Below are 16,002 nucleotides of genomic sequence, written 5' to 3'. Positions count from 1 at the left end.
AGAGATGTGTGATGCAGGGTTTGACAGGAGGGTGGAGACACGAGGGCAGAAATAAACACACAGCCCCGTCAGTGATGTGATTGAGAACGATGGGTGCTGATGGTGGGTGTTCACTGGGCTTACTGTGATAACCATTTCATGAGGTATGTAAGTCAAACTGTTGTGCTCTACACTTTAAACTTATACAGTGCTAGCTGTCAATTATAGCTCAATAAAAACTGGGAGAAAAAATTATGTGTACTGGAGAAAATGTGTGTTGCAAAATTTTGAGTGTTTTTGAAAATACGAGCTTTCAGTGTCCTGCAGTATTCAGCTCAGCAGCTGAGGACTTGTTCAGGACCGGTAGAAAGATGAATATGAATCACAGAGATCCCACCTACCCACCAAGGAAAAGCAAAGGACATTTTTTTCTATATAGACAGTGGGGAATGTAAGTTATTACCTGGGGACTCTGTTTAATACATAATAAAATTTATGTGGGGTGATGGGGAAAAAGGCCGTAACATTGGTTGATCTTGAGACCGGTGGTGAAGAAGCATCAGCTCTGGACTGTAACTATTTAAAAAATGAACTCAGAGGAGGTCTCTTAGAACCATGTGATTCCCCCAAGCACCGCAGGGTAGCTGGTCCATTGGACGCTCGCAGGAAATGCACTGGCGTGTCGAGGCGGCGTCCTCAGTTCACAGGCAGAGCTTGAGCATCTGATTTCCCTCCCCGACAGCGGGTCTGTGGTGACGGGTGGAGAACCCTGAAACTTCACGGAAAGGCAGCGCTGGGCCATCTGGCCGGGCTCCCGAGTGCTGGTCTGACTTGCCTGGGAACTGGAGCTGCCGCACAGTGGGGACCAGCGTGCCTGTGCCTCCAGGCTGGCTTGGGATTGTCAGCATTGAACGTTAACCCCACAAGTGCCAATACATCAGCTCTATGTATTTTTTTCTTGTATGTGTGTAAAAACCCAGGGGAGTCTATTATGGTGAGTTCTTTTGTAAACAGGGAAATATCCCCAGGATTTAGATTTTTTTCCCACGGGATATACTTACAATAGGGGCCTGCCTGCATCTGGAAAGGGACAAAATTAGCGTTTGGTTTTGAGCTGACAGCAGTTTATTCCACAAAGAGTACTTGAAAAGGGTTAATATTTCTCCTTTTTCTTCCTCTGTGTGAAGGCTACAGCTACGAGCGTGTGGACGGTTCTGTGAGAGGAGAAGAGAGACACCTGGCCATTAAGAACTTTGGACAGCAGCCCATTTTTATTTTCCTCCTGAGTACCAGGGCAGGTGGGCCGCAGAGACACTGACAGAAACAGACACATAGGGGGCGATACTGTGCATTTACATCCTAACCATTAGTACCTTTTCCCTTACTTCTCTGAAAGGTGAGGTTATTACTGAGGACTGTAAAGAAAGGGGACTTGGGGTGGGTGGCGTAGGTTGATCAAGGCACTGGACTTTAGTGGGGTGCTCTTTTCTGTCCAGCCTAACTAAGCGCTCGTCTCGTCAGAGAAGTAAGGTGGAAACGTGGGGTTGTTGGGGAGTAATTCTAACCTGCTTTGACCATTGACCTCGGATCGTCCTGAAAGCTTTCTGGAATTCGTGCAGGGTTTTAGTCACGTTCAGTAGAGGCCGCTCCCCTCCCAGCCGTGAGTTTGGGAAATGAGGTAGCAGCCTGTCTGCTCGTTGTCCTTCCTACGGGTAAAAATCTGGTTTAAAGACCATGTGATTACAGTGGAATTGGCAGCTCTTTAGAATTATTCGTAACACTGTTTACATATGAAGTATCGTGTATGACATTTGTCGTGCTTTACCCGTTACAGAATGCTTTCATTTACTCCAATAATACGAAACCCACTCTTGGAGATGAAATTTTTCTCATGTCGTGGAACAAGCGGAACTTAAATTAGTTTTGAACTCACAGAGTCTTAAGTTTCATTATTTTATTTTATTTTATTTTATTTTTCGTAGACCTATATCTTGATAGAATAGATGCAGGAGCTCTAAGGGGATGTGTGTCCTCTGTTATAAAGAGAGTTCAGTCATATTTAGAAAGCATTTATTAAGTGCCTCTGACCAGAGGGTATAAAAGGAAGTGTTAGCTGTAATCCTTGAGTGTAAGGAGGTGGCTTCACCTGCGTGTGTCATCTGTGCGTCACAAAGGGAGAGTCAGACTTGTTTGGCTCCGTTCACTCAGGATCGTAGGCTGCGTGCTGGATCTCAGCCATTTATTCGTGTCATCCATGGTCTTAGGGGTGCTGTTAGGAGACACTGAAAGGGGCAGCGCAGAACATCCTCACTGTTGGGAAAACAGCCCGCTGACGTGTTACTAATTTCATCACCTTCATTTTGAGAGAGCGGCATGGTTTGAAACATCTAAAATTAGGAAGAAAGAGAGCTCTGCTTTTCAGCTAACCTCCCTGGAGTACTCAGAACTAGTCAGAACAGAGTGATTTTTTTTTTTAGGAGCCATAGCAGTCCTGGACAGGAGCCTTTCCAAACACTAACTGTCTTGTTCGCTCTCTTTTTATCTGTAGATTTGCATCATTATTTATTTAATAGTTACCCTCCAACTTTGAATTATTTCTGATTGAGTCATATTGCCACCAGGTGGCAGTAATAGCACATGAATGCGTCGCAAACAAGCCCAGATACGGCTTATTTGTAAGATAGCACCCCTCGATGACGAGCAGCTGAGCTTAGACGACATTAACCCAAGAAGAGGAGATTTTATGAGTGCACTTTAGTGACACGAGGGCCCGAGGGGGACTGTGGGATGGAGGATAACGTGTGGGCACTGGAGCCAGACCGTGGGGGACTGAACCCGGCTCTTTCTTTCACCTTTAGCTGCGCAAGCTTTGAAAAACCCCTTAACCTCTCTGTGCTTCCATGTCATCATCTGTAAAATGAGGATAATGAGGGTAACGACGCGTAGGATTGTTGGGAGGGTTAAAGGAGTTAATATATGCGACGTGCTTATTAGAACGGTGCCTGGCAAGGAGTGAAGCACGGCCCCGGGGTAGCTGGCCTTATGAGTAGGTGTAATTTGGCATCTCTCAGTAATCGGTCTTTATTATCTCCTTATTCCGACTTTAATTTTATATGAAGGCTTTAATTAGAATGTTCCAGCCTGACTTGTCTTGAGATCCAACTTGGAGTCAGTAGCCCGTCTCAAAAGTTAGTCCTTAATTCTGGCTCTTGGAACAAGCCGTTTCAGGCTTGCTTGTTTCAGCAACGAGCTGTAATGACCCTGGCAAGAGGGAGTCCGTTTTGCACTTGTTTCCACATTAATCAAAGAGAAGGCTGTAATTTGCCTTCATGGTTCTCTTAATTAATTCCTGTAGTCCAAGAAGCCTCCGGGCCCGTCCTGCAGCGCTGGAGGAAGCGCAGAGCTGTCCTGCGCAGAGTTCTTGTCCTGTGGGTGGTTTTCTTACCGTCTCCTTGATAACGTGGAAACAGGCTCAAAGGAGCCTGAAGTCTTCTCCAGTCAGAGGGAGGCGGCCTCCCTGCTCTGCTCGCCGCGGTGCGGGGGCATCCCCTCTCCTCCTCCCCTCGCGCCCAGGGCCCTGCTGCCCCGCTGCCGCTTGCGGTGGATGCCGAGAGCTCTTCTTTTCACAGTGCCCACGACAGGCCTTGCTCATGTTTAAAACTGCTTTCTGAAAGAGCATGTGTCCTCTCCCACACACTGTTCTGAACAAAACTCAATGAAGGTTTTTAAACAGAAGAGATTTTAAAACGGCTTCAGGGCGCTCACTTAACTATCCACTTTTGCCACTTACTCTTGCTCCCCTCACTCTGTTACTTTTGGTCGTTAAATTTTTCCACGTCAGGCAGTATGAGCCCTGTGAGACTCTGTCTGCAGTTGGGGAGGGGGTGTCCTTGTGGAGGATGAAGCCAGTTGTCCTGACTGGTCTCCATTTATCAGCCTGACCAGTGTAGACTTGCCTCCTGATCGTCAGGTCCCCGGCCCGTGAGCTGCAGCTGACGTTCCTTTTTGCACTGTTTGCAGGTGGCGTCGGCATGAACTTGACGGCAGCAGACACTGTTATTTTTTTCGACAGTGATTTCAATCCTCAGAATGACCTGCAAGCAGCCGCCAGGGCTCACCGAATCGGCCAGAGCAAGTGAGAGCCCTGATCGCCGGCACGGCCCCACCGCCCTGGCTCCTCAGCGGTTCTGGATTGGGGAGGATTGTGAAGGGCGTGGGCTGGGACGGTCGCAGACGGGGGGGGGGGGGGGGGGGGGGGGGGGGGGGGGGCGAGGGGCCGTGAGGCGTGAGCGCAGCCCTGCTGGTGACTCCAGAGTAGTGCGGGGCTGGGCCCGTGACTGTTCCAGACTTGCTTTGTTTAAAAGAGCGAAATCAAGTTGAGAAGGGACTAGAAGGAACCTTCAGCGGTTGTTTAACTCGTCCTTCCTGAGTCGAAGTCTGATTCGGCTGAACATGAAATTACAGGGTTATGGAACGAAGCTCAGAAGATAGGTCTTGCCCTCTGACCTGAGGGTGATTTAGATCTACCCGGGGTTTGCTGCTGCCACGGGTAAGGAATCGCAGTTACGACCCCTCGTGGTCCCTCCCTTGACTCTTTCGGAAAGTTTCAGTGAGAGAGGCCAGACCTCTGACAGCCACCTCCCGTTAGTGGTGCCCCAGACACGGCACTTTGAGGCTCCTTTTGGGCATGTCGGCCTTGCATGCCTGTGCCCGGGTTTGCAGACCCCTTATTACAGCGCATTCCTCTTCTCGGATGTCTGCACAGGCCTGTGAAGGTTATTCGGCTGGTTGGCCGAGACACTGTGGAAGAAATAGTCTGCAGGAAGGCCGCCTCCAAGCTGCAGCTCGCCAGCGCGGTCATGGAAGGGGGCCGCTTCACCCTGGGAGCCCCGAGACCCTCTGCGGACGCTGACCTCCGGGTAATGCACGTCGTTCTTCGCTTTGGAAAGTGTTGTGATTGTAGCCAGTGCTCTCTGGGGATGAGAAAGCAAGTGAAAACAACTGGCATTAATCCGCCCCCCACGGCACATCTGTCCCCCGGCCAGAGTCCTGCTGCCGGCGTGCCTCCCGTCCAGGCGGCAGGTCTAGAACGTGGCGGGCTTTGGAGCCCTCTGACTTGCACTCCAGCCCAGGCCCTGTCGCTGGTTGGCCGCGTGGCTCTGAGCAGGCGTCTTTACCTTTGCTTTTCTGAAAGCCAGGCTGCCACGGGCCGCCTCCGAGGGCCACTAGGAGAATGAGGTGAAATAAAGAACGCAGTGTAACAAACAGTGATTGCTCCCATACCTCCACCTTAACCCCGGGCCCTCTGGTCAGTTCACATCACCTTCTTCATGCTCACAAGAGGGTGGACAAGGCTGGGAATTCGGAATTATGCCATACATAGGAAAAGTGGGTGAAAGAATGAGAGTTAACTGCTTGAAGACAGGGTCACTGGATAGGGAAGAAATGCTGGCTTGGAAGATTTTAGAGAAAGCTTTTATCTGCAAGAGGGCTTACAGACACTCTGTAGCAGCCCTGGGGTTAAAATTAGAACCCGTGTGATCGTGTATCCCAGGGCATTCCATTCTGACCCAGGCATGAGGGGCTGGAAGCAGAGAGACCAGCTCCTGGGACACTGGAAAGACCCAGGCGTGCCGGGGGTAGCGGGCCTCCGCCAGGGCAGCAGCAGTGCGAGGGCCTGGCGTGAGCAGCGCACAGAAGATGAAGTGACAGGAGTTGGCTGTCAGAGGCGGGGGGCTGGGGAGAAGGACAGTTCACAGGTGGCTGTGAGGCTGGAAGCCCAGGTGATGAGGATGGTAGCAGGAAGGTGGAAGGTAGAACAGAGGTTTAGAAAGATAATTTAGGCTTTAGTCAACAGAGTTTGCAGTAAAAAATAAAATACAAACAAAGCTATTGTTAGAGGAAAACTGAGACAAGAATTTCATCTGCAAAAGTTTGTAAGAAAGAGCAGGCTTTAAAAGGTCTCGTTTGTCAAGCAGAAAATACAAGTATTTAAAAGGAAAAAAGCTACACACTGTTACGCACAGAGCTACTGGTCTACAGTTAGTCTGGTTAAAAACGACATCTTCTCATGTGGTTTTCATGTCCACAAAGAGCAGCGCCGGCCTTTACGCCCGGCCTTGCAAGAGACGAGGCTCCCGCTGGTTTTGTTAGGGAGTTAGTAACTTGCGGGAGAGGCTGAAGGTTTCCTTTATGTTGGGGCTAAAACGAGAGTAACCCTGGGTTCTGTGCATCTTCTTGTTTGGTTTTTGTTTAACCTCAAGGTGCAAAGTGTGTTTTTTTTCCTCTTTCTGTGCTTCCTTCGGCTCCTGGTTGACGTGTGCGAGCTCACCCATGCTGGCGGCAGGGCGGGCTCGACGCTGTCTTCACGTTACCTAAGGGGCCACTACAGGTGTCAGCTGAAAGCTCGAGAGAGAGGTCGGGCAGCCTGCGGAGCTCTGAAGTGTGGTTCTCCACGCGCCAGTCCTCTGTTCAGCCTTGAGGGCGGCGAGCCCACCTTGGGGGGTGGAGGGCACGAACGGCAGAGCCTCAGAGGCCCCCTTCTGGGTGTGCATGGAGGTGGGGAGTTGCCAGTGGGGAGAAGCTCAGGGAATTCAGTCAGTGTCCCCGTGACGCAGGCTGCTGGGCACATCCGTGTGGTCGTGCAGACATGCCTCTGTGCCATGGGCCAAATCCTGGTGGGGACGTAGGCCACTGGCTGTTGGAGGCAGGCTCTGTCGGAAGGTTCCATTCTGGCTCTAATGGCGGATTTCTGTCTTCTCTACCAAGACTAGACAGCTTATCTCTTTGGTGGCCAAAAACAAAGGTGACAACCCAATGCCCTCGTCTCAGAAGAAAGCAGGGTTTATTTGTCTTTAAAGTAAAAAAGAATCCAACAGTAAAATAGTGACTGTGGTTTAGTAAGTCTGAGTACAGGCTCCTGACGCCCTCAAGGAGGGAAGCGGGCTTGTCACCCTGCAGGGAGGAGTTGACAAGCAGAGCGAGGCAGCTGCAGCCGCAGCAGCGTCTACTGAATGCCTGCTGTGTGCTGCGTATTACATGCAGTGTTTCCTTCCCGTTGTTTCTGTGAATGTAAGTTACCAGAGAACGAGGTAGGTGCTGTTTCCATTTTAAGTAATTTTCCCAGGGACGTTCAGATTTAGGACTCCAGTCTGGGTACTCTCTAACCTCCAGGCACATCCCTTTGCCCTTAACTGCTGTAAAATATTGTTTCTCTAAAAACACGGGTAGTCCCTTGATGGCTGAGACTCATCACATGGCATGAATATGAGATGGACCAAAGGGAGTGTCGCATTCAGACCAGTCCCCCTCAGAAATAGCTGGCTTTCTTCTATTTTGGGGGCCAACTGCTGCAGCCAGTCACACCTTGTCACATGTATATCAGGGTTCAAGGTCAGTATAGCCCGGTGTGTTGCTTCGGTGAACTACCTGAATTTTTTTGCAGCTACCAGAGAATTTCCTAGTCACAAAATAGACCATCTAGAGGTAACCGACCCAGTCTGAAAGGACAAGATGCAAATGAGGAGCCAAGACGTGAATGCAGCTTGGCCCACATCTCACTTGGCTCACAGGGAAGCACACAGGTGAAGGTGGGAAGCTAAAGCCAGGAAAGACGATCTGAACTTTTCGGGTGGTTTCTGCATCCCTAGGGAATGGACAGAGAGCACGGTAGAGAGAAGGGAAGAGAAGTGGGGCCGTGCAGGGCCAGAGCAGTGTCCAGGAGCGCTAGAATTGAGAAACGGCCTTCAGATCCAGTGATCCGGACTTGTCACTGGCCTTCGTGAGGGTTGTTTCCATAGAGCGCTGCGGCAGGAACGAAACGGCCAAAGAAAAGCAGTCAGTCAGTCAGCAGTGGAGGTAGAGTGCCCGGTGTAGCCTTCTCTTTCTGAGAAGCTTGGCAGCGGAAGTCGGGGGGGAGGGTAGCTAACAGGGTCTGTGACTTCTCATGTGGCTGCTGGAATGCCTGTGAAAGCGACTGTGTGAGAGATGTAGGAAATTATGATTATTCTTCAGAAAAGATTTCAGGTGAAAATTTTTTGGCTATTGAGAATTGCGAGTCAGCGTCTCTGTCCGTCATTTATTACCTCTTTGGTTACCCATCATCCATCCTCGGAACAGCCCTGGTGGTGTCATCCTTCGTGGGGAGGGAAGAGAGGCTGACCATCAGGGAGGGGACGTGCCTGGTGGTGTCCTTAAGCCGCTTAGCAAATCACTGATACCCCAGGGTTTGTTTTCACAAGAGCCAACTGGACTTTTCTGTTTTCTCATTCAAGCTGAGTGAGATCCTCAAATTCGGTTTGGATAAACTGCTGTCTTCGGAGGGGAGCACCATGGGTGAAATAGACCTGGAGCCTATCCTGGGAGAAACAAAAGACGGCCAGTGGCTCTCGGATGCCTTGCCGACAGAGGAGGAAGGAAGCAGAGACCAGGAGGAAGAAAGTAAGTGGGGGCGAGAGCAGAGCTGGTGGTCCTGCCACCCCCGCGGGGACATGAGTGCGATGCGTCCCTGCGGAGGGTCCTGGTGCTGCTGCCCAGGCGCCCTTCCCCTGCCTGCCCCTCGCCGTGGGCTGTTTAAGATTCACGTGGTTCGAAGTCGTCTGACTGTCCCATGTGGCTGAACTTTGAACCACGTTGATGGTGCCAGTGCTGACGGTGGCATCCGTCTCAAGGATGTAAATGTGTGCTTGTCCTTAGTCGTCTGTCCTTGGTGTGGAGCTGCGCGCGGTGAGGCCTTCTCCGAGTGGCAGGGCAACTCATTTTGAGCTGCAGCTAACACCGATTGAGCCTTTACTCTGTTCAGCCAGAAGTCTGTGCTTGTCACGTGCCTTGTACCAGTGTCTTTCATTTCATCTTCACCATGAGGTGAGGCGCCGTTAATTTTAGGTTTTAAGTGAAGCGATACATGTAAATCATAAGATGATTTTTGTCATTTTTTTCTGCTTTTGGTCAACATTTGTCTTTTGTCCGTTTCTGTAGTACCTGAACTTCTGATCTGCAGTGTTTTTTTCACTTGGTAGCTTTGCAAGGATGTCTTCTGACGTCTTAGGGTTGTTTTGAAATGACTCTGCCTGTGCCAGAGATTCGGTGCGGACTCGGGCGGAAGGTCTGACTGGTCGTCTTACCAGCTGCTTAACTCAGAAGTGCCTGTTCCATTCACGGAGAAGTGCAGCGTCTCTACAGGCTGCTCTCTCTTGGGTGGAGGGTGGGGTTGGCGTGACTGGTGGCGGTCTGATTCTCCCGTTTCCGTGGGACCCTGACTTTCCGTCCCTTGCTTCCTTCTTTCCCTTTGCCACCAAACTGCCAAGGCATGTCCCTCCTTCTGAGGCGCCTCTCCCCCCAGAAGCAGTGCCGTCCTAAGTTGCTGGCTGCGAGTCCTTTCTAGTCCCTTCCTTTCAGTTGCTTAGTAGTCACTGCTCTGATCCGCCCGGTCTGACTGAGCCTCGTTATTCTCCCATTTGGGGTGTGGCGTTCTTTGGGGGACAGGTCTGATCTGCAGCTGACACTGGCAGAAGCCTGCTGCCCTCTCTGCGCAGCCCCTGCTGCCTCTCCGGGCTGGGCCCCGCAGCGGACTCGGCCGGCCTGGGCCGTTCGCATCTCTCGCACCTGTGGGCTGAGGGTGCCCGTGTTCTCCGCCTCCTGGTTCCGCCGCAGCTGTGGCTCTGCTGCTGTGTGTGGGGTTCGCAGGGTGTGTGGGGAGCCCGGCCCGCAGGCGGCTGGCGTTACTCGGCAGGACTCTGCTTTGTGACCTTTCTAGTTGTTTAGTTTAAAAATGTTTCATTATTAGTATTTTTTAAAGAGCCCTTTCTCTGCTTGCCGTCTGCCTGTATCTTGTCCTCATTTCAGGGATGTCACGCCCTCTCTTATCATAGCTGTTAAAAAGTATTCCAGGGAGGGTATTTATTATCTTAGAAAAAAGAACTCCTCCAGCCTCTGCCTTGTCTTTTCCCTCCAGTTGCTTCTTTCTAAAAACGCTGTCTCGTCCCCACCGGAGGTTTCCCTGAAACACCTGGTGGCTCTGGCTGGCGCCTGTGCCGGCGAAATGCCAAAGCTGACGGGTAGGTGTCTGGGCTCTGGGTCCTTATTGCAGCGTCACCGGTTGGCGAGCTGCCTTCCTCACTGAAGGGGGCCTTCCCAGATGTCTGTGTCTGGAAGGAAGCCTTTCCTCTGGGCAGCTGTTTCTCCAGAGATGAATGCTTGAGATCATTCTTGGAAAAGGTTGGGTAGGAGCTTGGAATAAATCTGCTCACGCTGAGGGGGCGACATGAGAAGGGGTTCGGGCGCTCCTGTTCCTCGGTGTGCAGGTTCTCTCAGTCCCCCCCCCCCCACGGGTCCTCGTCCTTGTATGCTCTGCGCTTTTGGAGAGTTGAAGGGGTCCCTGTTCTCATAATCACCCTTTGACTGGGCACCTGTGTTTTGCTTCCACTGCTCTTTTAAGTCTGTTATCAGCCACTTTCCATTTTCCAAAGTTATTGAACTTTTCATTCACTGTTGTCTCATGTCTTTTAAAAATGGCATTTACTTTTAGATGAGAGAAGAAATAGATGTATGTGGTCCTGTTTTTTAGTTGCATTTTGAGCACATTAAGCACTGAAGTTTGCACCCATTTCATCTAGATTAATTTCAGCTTGTTTTCCTAACATTTACTAGAACAAAGTAAAATTTCAGTTTTCCAGAAAGATAATTATATCCTCAGTCCAACTGCCAAAAAAATTCTATTTTTTTCAGGCAGCCCAGCTGCCAGAAAAATTCCCCAGTTGTATTAAAATTTGGGATTTTGTCTTTGATCAGTGAGCGTGGGTTCACTGCGTGGCAGGTGGCCCCCCTGGCGGGAGGCAGATGAGGGTCTGAGCCCGTGGTCTCCAGCCTCCTCTCGGCTGCAGGGTGAAAACAGGGAGCGTGGTTGAAGGGATGTAACTGAGTGTGAGAGAGCGGTAATTAGAGCACGCCCCGCCAGAGTGAAAGGAAAAACAGCGCTGCTGTATCTTGACCGCCAGGAATTTTTTTAAAAGCACGTCCGTAAGTCGAGAACTGCTCGCAGTGTGAAGCTGTGTGTGCCGATCATATCTGACGCCTCTCGGCGCTGTGTTTTTCTTCCACTTGTTGATAGAGCGCCTCACTGAAAGCCCCCCGCTGATTTAATTAGCAGATGCCAATTAGAATCGCAGCTGGGTGGATTTGGGTACAAGTGTGAAGCAGTTGATCTCTTGAGAATGAAAATGTTTTGCTTTCGTACTCTTTAGGGAAAACACACTTATTGCTGATTTTACTAATGCTGTGAAAACACGTTCTTTGGTAACATGTGCTTATATTAAACATGCTTCACGTTGTAATCTCTGTGTCACCTCTCCCTGGTTGCCAGTCCTGGCTTGTTAAGGCTTCTCTTCATCCAGTGATTCATGATCTTGGCAGGCCATCCAGCCTCTCTCAGCCTCAGTGTCGTCCCCTGTACAATGGCGCTGGTAGAGCCCGCTCTGCTCTCCCGCAGTCACAGCAACCAGGTGTGGTCACAGAAGGGCTCTGACAGCATCAGGTGCTGTCCACGTACCCCGCCGTCATCGCTGTTGTCGCTGTCATTAGTGTCCCTGCCCGCTAGCCTTCCATCCCCCTGTACATAGTAATATGCCGAAAAGAGCCCCCCAGCCTCCGAGTCAGAAAATCCTGCCTTCTTCATGTATTAGCACTGAGGACCGGGGAGTCTCTCCCCCGTCGGAGCCTCAGTTCTCCCTGTCTTAAGTGGGGTCGGTTGCACCAGGACTGGGGTGTTTCACGAGGCCTGTAAAGACCGTCGTAAATCTAAGGGATTGTTAGATTCTTTACTTCCTCGTAGATTCTCCCCCCGTTCCTGTTAATATTGCAGAAAAGGGAGGAGAGAGGGGTTAAAACTGTGTTTAGAATTTTAAAAATATGCTCTTTGTTACCCGTATTGGTGAGCCTTACTGTCAGGGAGACTCATGCTGGGGAATAGTGTGGAGTGAGTGGGTGATGAGTGATGCCAGACTCCGCGGGGCGGGGGCATCCGGCAGAGACCCACGGACCATCTAGAGATGGGCCGGAGGGCTTTAGCCACGCTCTCCCCTCAAAGGTGAGCACGTGAGACGAGCACGTGAGACCTGCACGTGGATCCCAAACCCGTCAGCGTCAGTGGGACCAGACATCCACTGCCTTCCTCGTGAGCTAATCTCAGCCCGTTTAGAACACAGGCTGTTCGCTAGTTCACCCTGGTTATTGCTTTGAATCGAATTGGTCTATTTGTCTTTAGTGTCCAACATGTCTCTCTGTGTTTTATGTCCTTAGAAAACCACATGTACTTATTTGAAGGGAAAGACTACTCTAAGGAGCCTAGTAAAGAAGACAGAAAATCGTTTGAACAACTGGTGAATCTTCAGAAAACCCTTCTGGAGAAAACCAGGCAAGAGGGCCGGCTACTCCGAAATAAAGGCCGTGTAAGAACTGTTCGCTTATGGAAGAGTACATTCCTCCAAACTTTCATCCTAAGAGAACAAAAAATGATACTGGGAGTGATTTGTTAAGAAATAAGTATGCAAGTATTTGTTGAAATGCAGGTATAATTAAGTGTACCTTAGTGTAAAAGCGATGTGAAAACAGCATTAGAAACACCATCAAGAAGAGTATGTTCATCACTTGGGGCACGTGAAGGCAGCCGTCCCTCGGAGCCCCTGAAGGCATCGCTGTGTTGCACCAACCTCCTGCGCCCTGCTGCTGACGGCCGTGACCTCGCGTCGTTAGGAGGGTGGCAGTCGCAGGTGGTCTGCGCGGCGTCCGTGGTGCCCGGCACTTAGTACGTGCTCAGGAAGTGACGGTTACCATTCAGATGATCATGATGTTGAAACATTCTTTTTAAGAAGGAATGACATAATACAGTGAGGATTTCCACTAAAAATTGTTAACCCTAAAATGGCATCCTGCAAGGTATGCTGTCAATTAAAAAAAAGTTGTTTTCTGAAGTAGCTTATTCCCAGTAAGATGAATGAAAACGATGCACTGCTGCCCTGGCCATGCCTGGGCTCTGGCGGAGTGCAGAGCACGGGGTCTTGGTTACCGTGTCTCCAGGACGTGTGCATGGCGGTGTCTTGCCAGCACACAAGTTGGCGTGGTTTTGTGAAATATTTAGCACGCTGCTTCCATGCAGAGTGGTTTTAGGGATGAAGGAAGCCCATGGAGGAACAGGTAGTCCCCAGCCTCCCTGCTCACAGGTCTTGTCCTTCCTCCAGGCCCTCCTCCCAGGCCTCGGCGAGGGGTCTACCGCGCGGAAGCGGGTTCTGAGCCCTGAAGAGCTGGAGGACAGAAGGAAGAAAAGACAAGCAGCAGCAGCCAAGAGAAAGAGACTAACGGAGGAGAAGAGGAGGGAAAAGGAGGAAGCAGAACGTAAGAAAAGGTATGTGTGTGGCATTTGACCGTGTCATGAATAAAGCCGAGGGCCACGGTCGGTCAGGGCAGCAGCGCCGTATCGTGAGTCCCCGGCTGAGCAGCACTTTAAAATTGCAGAAGACCCCTGTGAAGCTGCTGGTTCCTACTGGTAATACAATACTTTTTAAAGATTAAACTTTAACCTTAACAGTTAGTCTACTTAAGAGAGCAGTCCTGAGTGCTGAAGGCAGAGAAGATACATTCAACTGAAGCTAGAAAATTTTAGAATTTCATTGTCTGACAAAGAGGAGTTTGAACAGTCCCTTTTAGTCACATGTCCTTAAGAACAGTGACATCTGGTGGCTGCTCATTATTGACGTGTAGTCAGGAGACAGGCTCGTTGGTAAGCTTGTTTATTTACAGGTAGGCAGGAAACCTCAGTCGGGGTGAGTTTCTAACTGCATTTCCACTTGGCGCTTACCGTTTGTGAACAGCAATGTGAAATGTGCTCCAAGGGACGTGGTGATAGACCCAATTAATGTCCTTTTCTCTCTGGCCCTGTGAAGGATGGCCTGGTGGCAGTCCAACAATTACCAGTCCTTCTGCCTGCCTCCTGGGGACAGCGAACCAGAGGACCTCGAGGAAGGGGAAGATGAGAGCTCTGCCCGGCTGGATTATGAAGACCCAGACTCGACCTCCATCAAGTATGTTAGCGGTGACGTCACCCACCCGCAGGCCGGGGCGGAGGACGTGGTCATCGTGCACTGCGTAGGTAGGAGACATGGTTGGGGTCTGAGTGGGGGCCTCCATCTTTATGGTGCCAAGAACTGGGGAAGGTGAGGCAGAACCCTGACCTCGGGGTGATTAATGGGCCTGGTGCAGACTTATGTGGTCAAAAAAGTGTGAATTTTACAACCAAGAGACTGGGATTTGACTCTTACCCCTCCTGCTTACCTGGTTGAGCAGCCCAATCTCCCTGGGCCTCAACTGCCTTATCTCTATAATGGGATAATATCTGCTCTGTTCTCTGCACAAGGTTTTTATGAGGGTAAAAGGAGGCAGTGTCTACAAAGCAAGTGAATCCTTTGAGAAAAAGCAAAAACTCCAAGCATGTTCTTTCCTTGTGACCTGGGTACCTCTGACTTCTCTGCAGGAGCCCTCTTTCCCCAAGTAGCCACATCAAACATTACTCAGATGTCTGCGCCTCAGCAGGGCCTCCCCTGAGCACCAGACCCCACCCTCACCGCTCTGTTTTTCTCTCCGTTTTCCTGCCTTACTTCACTTGATGACCCAGCAGCACCTGACAAATTCCATGTGTATTTGCTTATGGCTTCACTGAACTAGAAAATAAGCCTCATGGGAGCAGGGATTTTTTTTATCCACTGCTGTAATCCTAGTGCCTAAAACAGTGCCTGACATGTAGCAGAAACAGACGTTTGTAGTATGACTGAGTAAATGACTGACTCTGAATACAAGGCCCTAACCAGCTGTGTCAGTGCCGGCCTGAGCAGGGCGCTCAGCCTCCCCGCGTTCCTCCTGGAAGTGGGAGCTGTGTGCGGCTGTGCCGGCAGAGCCCCGGCCCTTCCTGCGCTGCATCTGCTCCCCGGCCCGCCAGCCGTCTCCTGGGAACCGCAGGAGAACCGGGGAGTTCACGCTTTCAGAGCACTAATTCTTCCGATGCTTTCCTGTTGTGTTCGCCAGGTAGATTCCAGAAACCCTTAGTTTCTCCTGCCCTTTGAAAAATCATTCTCCCTGAGTCTCTGGGGCATACCTTTAAAGTGTGGACTGGATTTTGTCTCCTATAGAAGAAAATTTTTCTCTTTCTTCTGTCAGATGACTCTGGCCGCTGGGGCAGAGGGGGTTTGTTCACAGCTCTGGAAACAAGGTCTGCCGAGCCAAGAAGAATATACGAGCTGGCCGGGAGGATGAAAGGTGAGAAACAAACCAGAGAGGAGCGTCCGGGTTGGGGGCGGGGGGAGAACAGCTAGGACAGGCTCACCTGGGTTAAAGCACCAGGTGAGGGGGCGGACGAGCTGGCTGGAATCCGAGTTCTGTCCTCAGTTAGCAAGTGATGTGTGACTCTGAGGCAGCCCCGTTTTCTCATTTGTAATTTGTGAACAATACTCGCTCCACCCGCCCCGTGGGACTATAATGAGGATAACGAACGTGTAGGTATTCTGATAAATGTCAGTCCCTGCGTGCACCTTAAAGGACAGGCTTGAAGATCATTTCCTTGTTTACCCAACTCACCCCATCTTCTTGAGGGACTCTCATGAAAATGTCAGACACCTGTGGGAGAGAAATCAGACACCACTGAAGTGCTCACGAGAGCCGGGCGCTGACGGGGGGAGGCCGTGCTATGCAGGGGGCACAGGCTGGGCTGGAGCTGTCTGGGGCCAGGGGAACTTGGGAGGCCGGCACGGAGACGGGGCTAGGGCGCCTCCTGTTACGTGTGGAGATCACAGTGGCGAGAGGAGTAAGTGATTATTGTGATAATTTCCTCCAAGCTTGAGAGGCTAAAGGATGTTGTCCAATAGAGAAGGGCCCTCCAGATTGCTTAAAGATTGATTTTTCCTGACTTCCCTCCTCAGTTCTCTAGGGCAGAGAGGGATGTAAAGATTTAGAATGAACACTTTTCCTGCTAAAACCGACGAC

The 16,002-nt window shown here is 50.7% G+C and overlaps 1 protein-coding gene across 4 annotated transcripts in view; it reads left to right on the top strand.

The window, feature by feature from the left end:
• The window catches only part of CHD1L (chromodomain helicase DNA binding protein 1 like), a 46,473-nt gene that overhangs the window by 23,307 nt on the left and 7,164 nt on the right, over nt 1-16,002 (top strand). For all 4 annotated transcript variants that reach the window (XM_072946723.1, XM_072946722.1, XM_072946724.1 and 1 more), the window contains 8 exons: nt 1,167-1,277; nt 4,000-4,114; nt 4,745-4,898; nt 8,253-8,418; nt 12,274-12,422; nt 13,212-13,375; nt 13,914-14,119; nt 15,181-15,279. In XM_072946723.1, the coding sequence (XP_072802824.1) occupies nt 1,167-1,277; nt 4,000-4,114; nt 4,745-4,898; nt 8,253-8,418; nt 12,274-12,422; nt 13,212-13,375; nt 13,914-14,119; nt 15,181-15,279 (1,164 nt within the window). The remainder of the gene's footprint in view (nt 1-1,166; nt 1,278-3,999; nt 4,115-4,744; nt 4,899-8,252; nt 8,419-12,273; nt 12,423-13,211; nt 13,376-13,913; nt 14,120-15,180; nt 15,280-16,002) is intronic.

The sequence above is a fragment of the Vicugna pacos genome, chromosome 21 (genome assembly GCF_048564905.1).
Source record: "Vicugna pacos chromosome 21, VicPac4, whole genome shotgun sequence".
In the NCBI taxonomy this organism is placed as follows: domain Eukaryota; kingdom Metazoa; phylum Chordata; class Mammalia; order Artiodactyla; family Camelidae; genus Vicugna; species Vicugna pacos.
Note: the sequence above shows the minus strand (reverse complement) of the source record. Positions and strands in the feature narration are given on the sequence as shown.